At 39.3% G+C, this 13084-nt stretch overlaps 2 protein-coding genes across 8 annotated transcripts in view; one reads left to right on the plus strand and one right to left on the minus strand.

The window, feature by feature from the left end:
• The window catches only part of LOC124181099 (acetyl-CoA carboxylase), a 24239-nt gene extending 12840 nt beyond the window's left edge, over positions 1-11399 (minus strand). The window contains exons 1-2 of one of the 7 annotated variants that reach the window (XM_046567308.1): positions 11084-11399; positions 3563-3878 (exon numbers count right to left, since the gene is read on the minus strand). In XM_046567308.1, the coding sequence (XP_046423264.1) occupies positions 3563-3717 (155 nt within the window). In that variant the 5' untranslated portion in view covers positions 3718-3878; positions 11084-11399. Of the gene's footprint in view, positions 1-3562; positions 3879-4449; positions 4493-6261; positions 6637-8048; positions 8118-10008; positions 10109-11083 lie in introns of those variants that run through there. The other 6 variants (XM_046567302.1, XM_046567304.1, XM_046567303.1 and 3 more) reach the window with 6 other exon arrangements.
• LOC124181113 lies at positions 10792-13053 on the plus strand. Its single transcript, XM_046567350.1, has 5 exons — positions 10792-10922; positions 11073-11127; positions 11970-12022; positions 12124-12498; positions 12592-13053. The coding sequence occupies exons 3-5, from the start codon at positions 11972-11974 to the stop codon at positions 12916-12918; spliced, it is 753 nt and encodes a 250-aa protein (XP_046423306.1). The 5' UTR covers positions 10792-10922; positions 11073-11127; positions 11970-11971; the 3' UTR covers positions 12919-13053.
• Positions 13054-13084: the final 31 nt, after the last annotated feature.

The raw sequence follows: 13084 nt of genomic DNA on the forward strand, positions 1-13084 counted from the left end.
TATGCTCGATAATTGTACGTTGAATATTTGTAATTTGTGCAACGTAAGTACACGAGGTACGCCATACGTTATACGGCATATGTAACTGCAAAGTAGGCGAGTGCCTTTATACCTGTATCCGCTGCTAAAATCCGCACATGCAGAAAAACGTGTTTGAGACTTCGGTCGAAGACGTCACACCGATGAATATTTTGCGACCGCACCAATCGTACATTTTAATCGATGTGAATCATGTCGTTTGAGAAGAAATACCCAGCGGCGAAGGAGGTGAAACCATAGCGACCGCACCATAAAACAATTTGACAAGGGACATATAGAAGAGGGCAAGTATTTCGAAACGCGAATTACTTAATTCCGTCAGGGAAGTATCAGTGAGCGGTTTGCTTCATTTTTATTTTCGTTGGGTAAAAAATTAAATATTCAAATATTTTGAAAGGGTACAGGAATTTTGTCGGAAGCTCATTTGTGTAATGTTAATAATGAATGTAACCGGTGAGCCACCTGTTTGCGGTTTGTCGCCGTCATTGCAGATATTATAATATCATGCGTATTTGTTGTTAATTTCAATTTCAAGCGAAGGTCGTGGTTGACGTACGTACGCAAGTCATCGTTCAATGGTTGGCTTCGGATTCAGAAGAATTTACAGACATGAGGCGGTGTGCTAATTATCCGGATTTTTTTTACGTCTCGCAACTACGGCTGAAAAACCCAGCTGTATTTAACGTATCTACAGATTATAAAATATGATGAGAATAAAGAAACACATACTGTTAACAATAAATCATTTTAATTTAACGACTAATCGACGGTCTCGCAATTAATTATAATCGTAAAATGGATTGCTAAATAACCAAAATCAAAGTAATTCCGGCCAATTAACAATCGCGTAGAAATGTATTTCCGATTGTTGTTTATTTACCTCGACATCGGCATCGCGTGATCCAGAAAAGTTGAAAAAATCAAGTTTTCAGCGGTTTCAATTACCTGCGTGATAATTTTAAGTCACATCTATTTTTGGCAATAATCGTTCGTATATCATCCAAGAGAAATGCACGACACGGTAAATGAAACGAATAAGAATAAAATCATTAAAGGTAATTCGCGTACGATGAAGGAATTGCCGGCGCTGAGTCAATTCAAACTGCACCGAACGCGAGGAGGATGTACGAATTCAACTAAAATTTTCACCGCGAAACTCTCTTTATAAGAGATATAATCGTACATATATATGTACGTGGTATAAATAAAAAAATAATAAGAAAGTTCAGAAAATAAATTGTTCGCTACACGTCGAAAATAGGGTCGGTCACGTGCGAATGATGCATAAAATTCTTTTTTACCTTTATCTTTTACATTTGCTTTCTCTCTCTTTCTCTCTCTCTCTCTCTCTCTCTCTCTCTCTCGCTCTCTTTCGCTCTCTTTCCACATTTCAGACGTGCGTGCAATACTTGATCCTGCCTACGCGCGCCTACGAGGAGCGGTGAAAAGGTTGTCATAAAAATATTGAAATATACGATAACATTAATTTGCAAATATATACAATATATACTGCACTATCAGCTCTGGAACCGAATGGTGTCTTCTTATCGTGTATTTTATAGATATACCAATCCAGTCGAGATCCCAATCGAAATTTATTGTACAAAATGTGAGAAAACCAGTCAACGTCATGAGCATATATTATATTGTGGGTGTTGTGATTTTATAATGCTTTTCTTGTATGGCAAGTGTATGAATTTTTTTTCTCCCCGTATCTACTTGCTACTGTTTCAACGAATTCTGAGAATTTTTTTATTATATCCTCAAATAAATGTCACTGCAAGAATATTTTCATGGATCACGCTGCAAGTTTTGAAAATATCGCAAGTACACGATACAACATAGCTTCATGGGTTAACCGAGAGAATTTCACGAGTTGACATGGAAACTTACGCGACTTGTAGAAATACAGAAGTAAGGAGGATTTTCTATACATCACAAGTCTTGAGACACGTGTTGCATAACAAATTCTCTTATATTATTGTATGTACTGTACGAGACTCGTTCTTTCGCGTCATATATGAACGATACATATGCACATATTGTACGATGTGGAAATGGTCGCGGTTTTAAATTTTTATTATCTCGATCCGTGCGATTCGTGTGGAACTTTCGTTTGTCAATACATCCCTTTTTCCTGAAAGGTGTATACATGGTAAGTACCTATGTATGTATAATATAAGGATTGCATCGTACGTAATAAGGGCTATAAGAAAGGTAACATTGTAAACAAACCCGATGGAAAGATCATAGTCACTATAATAATCATCACAAATTCGCAATTACATATTCGGCGCGAGTTTTTAAATTATAATAGCGCGACAATTAAAAAGTGGATATATTAATTAAAGCGTCTGCAGTATCTAATAATTTAATACCCATAGTAAACAGGTCTAAAATAAAAACCTACTATCCTCCGATCGAGTTTTTATCCTTATTTATTCATCTCGAACTTGTTATGGAAATGCGCGATCGATGAGGTGAAAAAAACTTTAATGCTGTTTGTAAAGTTGCAAAATCGTAAATATGCAACACGATTTGTCGTAAATCAACTCGCCAGGAATATTGACAGAACGCGGCATGGAGAGGCGATATAAGTGTGTCCAAAAGTTGAAACCAATTACGTAACCTTGAATACTTAGATATTTGAAAAATCCATTACAGCAGGAGTGTGTGTATACAAGATACGTCGATTGACACTTTAACCACGTCCCATGGCGTTACGCAAAGCGTTTTATAAGAATTATGGGTACAACATGTATACGTACACAGCATTATCGCACAAGATGTACATATTCGCGTCGAAAAAATGATGAAGACAGAAAGAAAGATAGAGTAATAAAATATGTTCGACGGCCATTTTTTTCAAGAAAATAATACGTACACTGAAATCCGGTTTCGTACAATTTCCTACCTGTGGGTAGCTTGGTAAGCGACGTAGTTCTCTCGAAAGAACGTAGTCACCTTCCGCTCCATCGGTATCGCGGAATCCCATTTCGAACTTGATGATTTCCGTTTCCATTCAGGAAACTCGGTGCTGTCGCGTGTCGTGGACATAAATATACGTGTTCGAAAAGTCGCGGGCGCAGAGTTTGACGAAGTTTTGAAAAACCGAACGATCAGGAACGAGGAGTGAACATCAAGAACAGTTACAAAGGAATTTCAATAGATAAAGATGAACATCCACCATGTCTGAATCTGGACACTCGAATGATTTTCGCAGACCTCACAGTCAGCCGATATCCAGCGACATCGGATGTTGGCCGCTCGGATTCCGCCCCGAAAGTGTTAACAACCGCTGATTGACATCTCGATGCTAGTTGAATGAGCCGAAATTTGTGTTTACTCAGAGTAAATATACGGCGATCAGTCGAGACGTTGGCATATATATGAGGATTGTGTGTGGATTTAAGTTAGTATCGGTTAATTATGATGCAGAGTAAAACTAGATGCGATGTTAAAATTCCTTCCCAAGAATGATGCAGCGCGATACAACAGCAAAAACAATAATTTTCTTAATCACCTGAGGCGTTTCCGTCGCTCGGCGAGTCCTGGAAGTATCGGTTGCATGGCGCTCGCATTGCCTTCCGATCCCGGAAATCGATCATCGATCTCCAGCTCTTCGTCCGGATCCGGATCCCCGACAACGAAGCTAACTGGCTCTCCGCTCTCGGCCATTATTTCCTGCGGCTGTTGAACGACCCCGACTTTTTCCTCTGGATATGAAACTCGGTCCTGCGGATGGTTCGGGTCCTCGTGAGAGTCCTCCGGCGGATCTCCGTTACTTTCTTGGCGAGGAGGATCAAGTGGCTGTTCTACTTCGCGTAACGAGACGCTACCTTCAAAATATAATTCGGGAACAACAGATGTCAGTTGACGATGTCGTTGGTCTCTGTGTGAGAGGGATTCTCTGACGAAGAGGGATATTTTGTACCTCGGAATTCCAGAGATTCTTTTCGGGGATCGTTAAATTGCTCGGAGAAGAGCCTCAAAGGAGCTAGGATACCGATAGCCAAATATTCCCCGAGGAATTTTACTGTCTTACGTATGACCCTGCAATACCTGGAGTCACTTGGTCGGCTCGAGATGTTGCGGTGGCATTTTCACTGTCTTAGTAAAAAATGTTAAATGGTCGCGATGAAAGAACGAAAGAAAAAAAGAAGCCCAGAGCTGACATTTTACTAATCGAAAAGTGTGTGCAGTATCGGGTGTTCCTCCAATTTTTCCAGTTAAAGAATGTAAGCAAGGACACCTTATGCAAGAATTATTTTTAAACGACGCGATCACATTTGACAGAAGTAAGAAATTAAAAAAATTAACGAGGGGCTGAATTCCCATTGCCTAAAACCAGAATGGGGATCAAAAACCTCGAAGAAGGTATACATGCATCTATATCACATTATTTACTACCGTAAGATTTACGTAAATAATAAATCATTTACGAAGCGAAAGCAATTCATCCCCTAGCGTATATTCATCATCACGTCCTGTAAACATTAGAAGGAAACTGATCGATGTTGAAAAAAAAGGGGGAGAAAAATGCACGATCGTCTAGCGCTATGTGACTCGGTGCTTTTTACTATGGCATCACGTTGATTATCCTGCAGTAGAGTGTGTAAATAAACAATGCGTGAATAACAGTGCAATTCCTCGACTTCACTCTGGTAGTTATAAGTAGTCATGACGATTCGTTCAATGAAACTTGCGTACAATGGAAGAGCCGACAAGGAAACGAATTACTTTACTGTTCGTCGAATGATTGTTGAACGTGTGCTTGAAACGTGAATAAATGAACAAAGTTAGGTACTTGAGTAAAAGTAACGGACCTTATTTACGTCTCGTTATCGTCTCATTCTTCACCGATTAAAATAAGAAGCTTATGGAAGGAGCGGAAACCGACAACACAAAAGGTGAAGTCATTCTTCTCATCAGTTGAACTTGACCAGTGGTAACGTGATCAGTTCTGATTAAAAGATCACTTCTGACCGTAATTCTGTATTCATGTGATGAACGGACAGTCACTCTGCTGATTTTTGCTAATACACGTGCGGCGAAGATGCCGCGAACGAAAGGAGAAGGGAATTAGAAATATAAGCTTGGTGGTGAAGGTATAGTTTAAACTGATAAGTTGCAGGTCAAGTGCAGCGGCTGATAAGGAGCAACCGTTGACGTAATAGCGTGAAAAAAAAAATCGAATCAGACTGCAACAAAACGGGATAAAGCTTCGTTAAGTATCGTCTAAAAAGTGTTCGAAATGAAAGTAGAAACCGTCTGTGACAGGAAATTGAGATAAGATTTTACACATCGACATGATCAGCTGACTTTTGTAATTTTCGTGCGACGTTAACGATAACTTTTTACCGTTTTTTTTTTTTTTTAATCACTAAATTAGATCCGATGCAAGAGGAATAGAAAAGATTCGCTTGTAAAATTCGTTCGCTAAAACACTCTACTGTAGGATAATTTTTGAGCACATTGATACAGCCCGACAGAGAAAATTATTAAGGGGGTTGTGATTATGAAATTCCTATTTTCGTACCTATTTTACAATTTGAGAATGAAATTTCCCTGCAGGTGCGCATTATATTTTCTGACGAACCTGAAAACCCAACTAGGTAATTTTAAAACTGTACCCGCAACGATGAATGAATTGAATTTACCGGTCTTATGCAGAAATACGCGTCACTTGCAAGATCCTCTCGCTTATTTCTGCTGAACTAACGAATGAATGGGTTAATTAAAACCGGTATATTACGAATTGAGAAAAGTGTATACTGAACGGCATTTAGGAATTCTTTCACCTTCGGAATTGTCATTGGGATTTTCCAAAGGACGCGAATAACCGCATGACACCACTGAAATGCAAATTATTTTATGCTCACTCACTGAACCTGCAACCTTCGTAAGGGAAAAACAAGATGACTCGAACGATTGGAAGTACGATAGAAAATGAAATATATAAATGAAGTTATCCAACACACGTTAGGCAAAGCACACACGCGAATATCCCGCAGAAGATAATGCCATGGACGTAAAAGAAAAAAGAAAAAAAGGAGTCAAAAAATATTCTACAAAAAATACACCGTCACCATGTAATAGAATAACCCAAGAACGAAACGTTCATGTCCAAGGTTAATGAAAAAGGGCGTGGGGATTTGGTCAGGCAACACTTGACGTTACGTACGTATTACATGTATATCTCATGCAGACTCTCAATTGTACCCGTTATCGCAGATAGAAGACTTCGTAGCATTTACACGATCGATGCGAAGATTTTCACCTCGATTATAAATCCTTGTTAGGAAGTAAAATCACTGCCGGTAATAGATGACCAGGAAGACGGGGATCGGTGCGATTGTTCGATGGCCTTACGACTTGGCGGTTCAAATCGCTAAGCTCTCGTCCTTGCTCATCTTCTCGCGTCGAAGGTCGTCGAGGATGATCCTTTGCGGTTGCTGCGGTTCCTCGTGGCAGAAAGAATAATACCGGCAACGTATTCCTCGATATAAGGCGAACCAATAAAGCGCGAAAAAATACGCGATCTCTCAGTCGTCGAGGCGAGACTGATTCCTTGACCGAATGTCGATCGGGTATGACTCGATTGTGCGGCACTAAATCGTCTTCGGCAGCGCTAGGTGACACGGACCGATAACCGGACGCTGGTTCAGGGGTCGTCGCTGGTCTCGACGTTGCGGTGTGTTTGCGTCGACCGTTTTGAGTAGGTGCCGATCACTCGAGGCTCGTTCGCATCACGCTATTTTTTTACGCAGCCTGGTTAGATCGGCTGATTATGGCATGCACATTGCAAGAAAAAAATGGCACTCGTCAACGATCACGATGCTCGTCCAGTGGTCGCATGATTCGTGCCATGGCATCGTCTGATTATATCGCCGAGAGTCTGAACCCCGATAACCCTATCTCGTGAGCTTTAACTTTAAGCCACTTTACGTCCATCCACCTTCGGCGGAAAGAAGAAGTTTGCCTGCGGATCAACGCGTTCCCGGGATGTCATCTCTCTCCGTGTTAGTGCACACCTATTCGGATTTATGCCAAAAGAGAGTGACGTCTTTCTCGTTGACGTGACTATATCCAATCGTTGGTAGTTTTGGATTCTGAATGAATCGAATGCTTTTCCTTTTGACGCACAAGCTCGGAGAGGTCGTACGTCACACGCGATTCACTCCGCGATTTTAAATCGATCGGATCATCTTCCACATTTTTTTATAAGTTGATTTACAGAAAATGGATTCGGAGAGTTCACTTCGTTGGCGAATCGTGCCATGGAATCAGCATTTTTACAAATATATGTTGCCATCGTTCAATAACTGCTGTAAAGGCAACAATTGTCTTCATATTTGTTTGTTTTTTATTCGTTAGTATAATCAACACTGCGGATCGTTAAAATTACTTGAGGAGGCTTAAAGACACCATAATTAATGCAGGGAAGGAATATTTGAAGCATGACTGATGATTGCACTGACTAGTATTGGTAGAGGGATAATTAAAGCAGCAGCGAATCTTTGACCGTGAAATATAAAATAATAATGTTATCATTTTAATCTGCAGATTGTACAAAGTTAGGATCCTATTAATGGCGAGGAGTTGGTTTCGAGATAAGTTGGCCATACACACATTTTATATACATACATGTACAAAGCTTACATATTTACTTTTGTTAGTAAACGTGCAGGGGTCAGCATTTTTTTACGTAATGATGCGGTTAGTGTGAAGCGTACACAAGTTTGGCGTACGGTTTGTTACGTTTAATTAAAAACTGAATCTTCGCTGGACTTGACAAATTGTTGAATGGCAGTTGCGTTCAGCTCAGCTCAGTAACGTTAAAACATCAATCGGTTGGAGCCACCGAATATTGCCAATAACTTATATGCTGCAAGTGTGAAAGACAAACTAATTCCTGCGTATTACTGCAGTTGATAATGCGTAGAATTTACTCAAATTTTGATATCCCGTCGATATGATACGTACAACTTTCACCGTGTTACACGCACCTAGGGCCGCGGATTTGAAGAGAGCGAACATCACAGCATCGTGGCTGAGAAACAACTCACGGCGATTTCGAATCTCAAGTTGAAATCTAAATTCAGTAAAGATCGATGTATAAACTCAATACTTTCTTGAGAAAATATATACATATATATTATACATATACATGTATATGTATATTCAAACTTGTTACGAAACAGCAATCTAGAGAACTAAGGTCCAATATCTGTCCTCGATATTTCATCTTGTGAGACCAAACTGCGTGTTTTTATGACAGATGGTGAATTAATGAAGAAATTTACGCGATATCACCTAATTCTGATTTGACGGTACTGTAGTATTATTTCATCATTCCATCAATACAATAATTACATCATGTATGTGCACATGCGGTTATACTTCAGGAATTACATAAATTCCATTCGATAGTCGCGATCGAACATTGAATTGAAATTCATTCAAACCCCGGCATAGTTTCTTCAGGCTAAGCCGGTTTCCATTAATAATCCAAGGTAAAACCTACCGAAACGCGGAATTGCTCGCTCCTCGACGAAAACTTAAAAAAAAAAAACTTTCCGATCAATGAATACAACGTGAATTTTCTTGGATTCATGTTTTCTCTCTTATCGATTTCCGCAGTTTATCTTCCATATTTGCATGTCGCCGATTCAAGCACAAAGTCTGAACTGTCAACCCAGGATAAAGCTAACCTGAATATTGACAAAACTCCCAAGTTATATCGAACACGAGAATCCTACTTTGTACTTCGTCAGATCGAGAGAAATTTCAAATATAAGAAAAGATGCGCAAAAATTCGAAGGCACATGTATAATCGGAAACGTGCAGCGGAACAAAAAGTTGTGTATCATAAGATAAATTGTCGAATTTGTATGTAGGTGTGTTACATGTGTCGGCTTATCAGTATGTAGTCATTGCGGTTTGTTTTTCAATAAATTACAAAGGACCTTGTCCGATGAACACGCGAGTAATCATTTTAATTACAAGTGGTATAGATCCCCCCCCACTCCGACCTAATCTATACCCGACCTACATGCATACGCACGAACGCAATTGAATATGACCCATGCATTCGTTGAGACACGTGCTAGCCTATAAATGAGTAAAATAAATCGTGGGAGAATTTTACGGGCGAACTATTTTAATTCCTTTGTATAAAATTGCATCACTCCTGTTATGTACATAATGTTGAGGAAAAGAAAACCGTTTTAAAAATATTGAGTAATTCGATTCGTTGCAATGACCAACTTGTTGTTTCAATTGAACTCCATTTCTCGCATTCGAACACGATAATATTAACCGAAAATAGTATTTAAATAATTCTCGAATTCTTATTTCTCTTCTATGAATGTATTTCATTATTCAATTTAACGATATTCGCATTATTTCTAAGTATTTCACATCCAGTTTTTACGAACGGCGAAACTTTGAGCAAGGCACTTGAAAATTCAGTTATCTATCCAACGATATTAGAAGATCGTATATATTTCGGATGCAGCCGTTATATTTATAAGTTATAAATTGCTGTATACATAACCCGATAAAATTTGAATTGGCGAAATCTCTGCTCGACGTTATCGATCAACGGTTACGCACTACGGAGTAATTTAATTTCCATACTAATCGAACGTGCGTATTGAACGACGGTTTAAACGTTATATTTCTGTCGGAACAACCGTAAATAGTGCCCTTTTTATTCCTACCTGCCTCGAAACACGCAGTTTTATTTGAGGTTCCAACCTGTGTAGGAATATCGCCGTAAATCTACTTTCATCGGTTCTTCAACGGAGAAGAAAAACGGAAAAATAGATCCGTTTTTCCTCTGCGTATTATTGAATAACTCGCTGTATAAATATTTTCCCTACATCATCTCGCTACGCAGCATGCGCTTCCAAAAAGTAAATAGAACCGTGAATTTCAAAGAAAATTAAAAAAATAAATTACAACCTGCAGAAACTATATAGATAAGCGAACCACCCACTGTAATTCTGTCACTCGAATAGCTTAAAATCGCACGGCGAGTTTCAAACATACACTGCTATTTATCTGACCCAACCACATTTACAATCGCCGTGGACCTAGATATGATTGCGTGAAGTATACTTCTCAGTTCCTTATGAGGTAAGCATGATAATGATCTGCGTACCATAAATCGAAATGGCTTAACCGAGTTTCTCACCTATAGCCAGTCGTCGATCTGTCGTGGCTCGTTTGTTATACCCTAAAACACCCAAATGAAATGAAAAAAAAAACATAGACGAATTGTAAACCGAAAGCTTGAGATTCAATCCTGGCTACGAGGTGTAGTCGTAATTGAGATACGTGAACCTTTTCAAAGTCATTCATCTATCGATTCGTTGATCGCTTATAGGCAGGTTCGCGAAGAACAAGACCTTGAACGGTAACGCAAAGGCGAGTGGCAATGATTTTGACATTCGTTGACAAGTTGGTATGCGTGCCTTTGTAGCTCCCCCCTACACACTACCAAGTTCACGCTTATCGCGTATAATTGAAAGACTTAACGTGCTTTCGATAAAAATCGTGAATTAATCGACGTAGGTAGAAAATTATAGGCTAAGCGTTCGCATTTTTGCCATCGGAATTCAGCTGGATGATATTGTACGTATGTACGCATTGCGATTAAAATTATACACGTGTTGTGTGTAACGCGTAAAATTATACACGCGTGTTTCAAACATACGATAAAAATGCCCTGAGTAAAATAATGCAGCAATAGTGTTAGTTGGCAATATAGATTTTCACAGGATAATCAAAAGATTGACAGAAGGCTCCGATTGGCTCGGACTCGGGTCAGGCGACTCATAAATCCACGCCATTGGTCGGCTGGTCACGTGTTGTATGTATGTACCGTTTCCTTGGAGCACGCGTCATCAAATTATCCAAGAATTTCGCAGATTTAGTCAGAGTCATGACATAAAAATTGTTAAAGATTCACCCGGCTTATCATGCAATTGATTACGGTTAATAACCAACACTTTGATTCGTTCTAGCAACTACTTACCGGTGACGAATCTTCCGTGGCGGAGTCGCAACCGCCTCCTGGAGGTTAGGTTCAGCTTTCTTTTCCTCCCCTGACATTCGACTTTCTCGACTGTACAAATTCACAAATTGTCAATCCCACCACCAGCTTAACACGGGTCTACTTTGGCTCGATACCCAATACGATCGGAACTAGTTTCCAACTGATCGGCCGCTGTCACCGTTTCGGCATTAGGTTTACTACTTATTTATTTTCATTCCGTCTACTTTATTACTTTTTATCAAACACTCATTCGAGAATCGTTATGCCCGAGTACACTCGCGGTAGTACGGTACAATGCGATTTTACGCACACGCCTTCACCTGCACCTCCGCCTACCTATCTACCTACCTATTATATTTACCAGCCATGCCTCTTCCGCATCCATCTAACGTGCATTCATTGGAAAATGAACGCAGGGTCGTTATCGACGGAGAAACGTTTTTTGGTTCGTTGTATGCGCGTCAGATGTCATCGAGCGACGGAAGACCGGAGGAATTTGATTTTTTTTCAACGTCAATAATAAATATTCAACAATGCGTTTGACATGCGCGCGCCCAATCACGCCCCCTTAGAAATTTTCAATTTTACCCATGCAGCGCTCTGTTTATGCCGTCGTTAATAGGTGCGCTGATTTGAGATTCGGCTACTTTTCAACAATGCTTGTCATATATTTGCTATGCAAACAGAATTTTTAAAACGACAAAATGCTGTAATGAAATTTTTAGTAAATATGAGAAAATTTGTTGAAAATATTTAGCAACGTTCAATTCAAAAAGAAAAAATCGCTCTCCCCTTCTTTCTAAAGGAAATCTATTTTTGCATGTCGATTTTTTAATTTCAAAAGCATTTGCGATTCTAATAACAGGTATGGCGCAAAGTAGAGCAAGTTCTCACTCACTTGCGGATGCTGTAAAAATGGTAAATACAAAACGGTCAAACCTATTCGAGTAAAATCGAAACTGTATCTTTCATCATTATTTTCAACCAATTCAGTTTCTATCGCAAATTGTATATTTCAGATTCTAAGGCATTTTTTGGGTATGCAAATAACACGTAATTCGAAATCATCGCTGCGAAGGGGTTGTTTAGTAATAGATATTGAATTACGTGCTAATAAAAGGCGTGATTTATACGCTGTGCAAATGACCCACTGTGGATGCTGGACTAACAACGGAGTCCAAAATTTATTCGACGAATTGTGTCTCCTAGTAAAAAATGGAATGCTGCCCGATAAACCGGTGCTGGCTCAAGCGTTTACAAGAAATTCCGGCGATGCGAAAGAAACTCGTTATATCATAGAAGGAGGGCCGAGTTTTGGTCAAAAACAGTCTTTGTTGAACAATCCAATAATCCATTTTCCGTCATTTCGAAATTACGTCTTGATCAAGTTACAGGTAAATGTAACAACGTATTATATTATACAAACTATTCTTACAATTTTCACACGTCATACGGTGCTACATTATACATCGTGTGATTATTTTCAGTACAGAATCTCGTCCGATCATCTATTAGAATTCAAGGAAATACTGGTCTGCGAATTCAAAACATTAAGAGAGTCCAATCCCAACGTAAAAATCACGTTTTACTATGAGAAGGACGTTTTCTACACGAACCACGTTCAATCCGACGACGACTTTCAAGACTCACAATCGCTGAGCCTTTCATTAATATCAATCGTGAAACAAAGTATGAATAACGAATTTAAAGAACGTTGCTTAAATACTGTCGGCGCTGACAATGCCCACGAAGCGCAGAAGCTTCTAGGGAAAACACTCTTCTCTATGACACACGAAAACTATATGATTCCGTGATGTAACGTAATACATTTAAAGACGAATAACATTTTTTTTTCACACCCCGTTACGCAAGAATTATCGTGTAATAAAGAATATCACGCGATTATATCGATTAAAAACTCTGACATATAATCGTGTACGTGCGAATTAATAAATATTATATCGTTACAAAACAGCTTTT

The sequence above is a fragment of the Neodiprion fabricii genome, chromosome 4, assembly GCF_021155785.1.
Source record: "Neodiprion fabricii isolate iyNeoFabr1 chromosome 4, iyNeoFabr1.1, whole genome shotgun sequence".
Classification (NCBI taxonomy): Eukaryota; Metazoa; Arthropoda; class Insecta; order Hymenoptera; family Diprionidae; genus Neodiprion; species Neodiprion fabricii.

What these genes read in the sequence shown, in the direction of transcription:
- LOC124181113 (XM_046567350.1), top strand. Translation starts at nt 11,972, where the DNA reads ATGGCGCAAAGTAGAGCAAGTTCTCACTCACTTGCGGATGCTGTAAAA. An exon ending in TTGCGGATGCTGTAAAAATG is followed by an intron (nt 12,023 to 12,123) that starts GTAAATACAAAA and finishes TGTATATTTCAG; the next exon opens with ATTCTAAGGCATTTTTTGGG. An exon ending in ACGTCTTGATCAAGTTACAG is followed by an intron (nt 12,499 to 12,591) that starts GTAAATGTAACA and finishes GATTATTTTCAG; the next exon opens with TACAGAATCTCGTCCGATCA.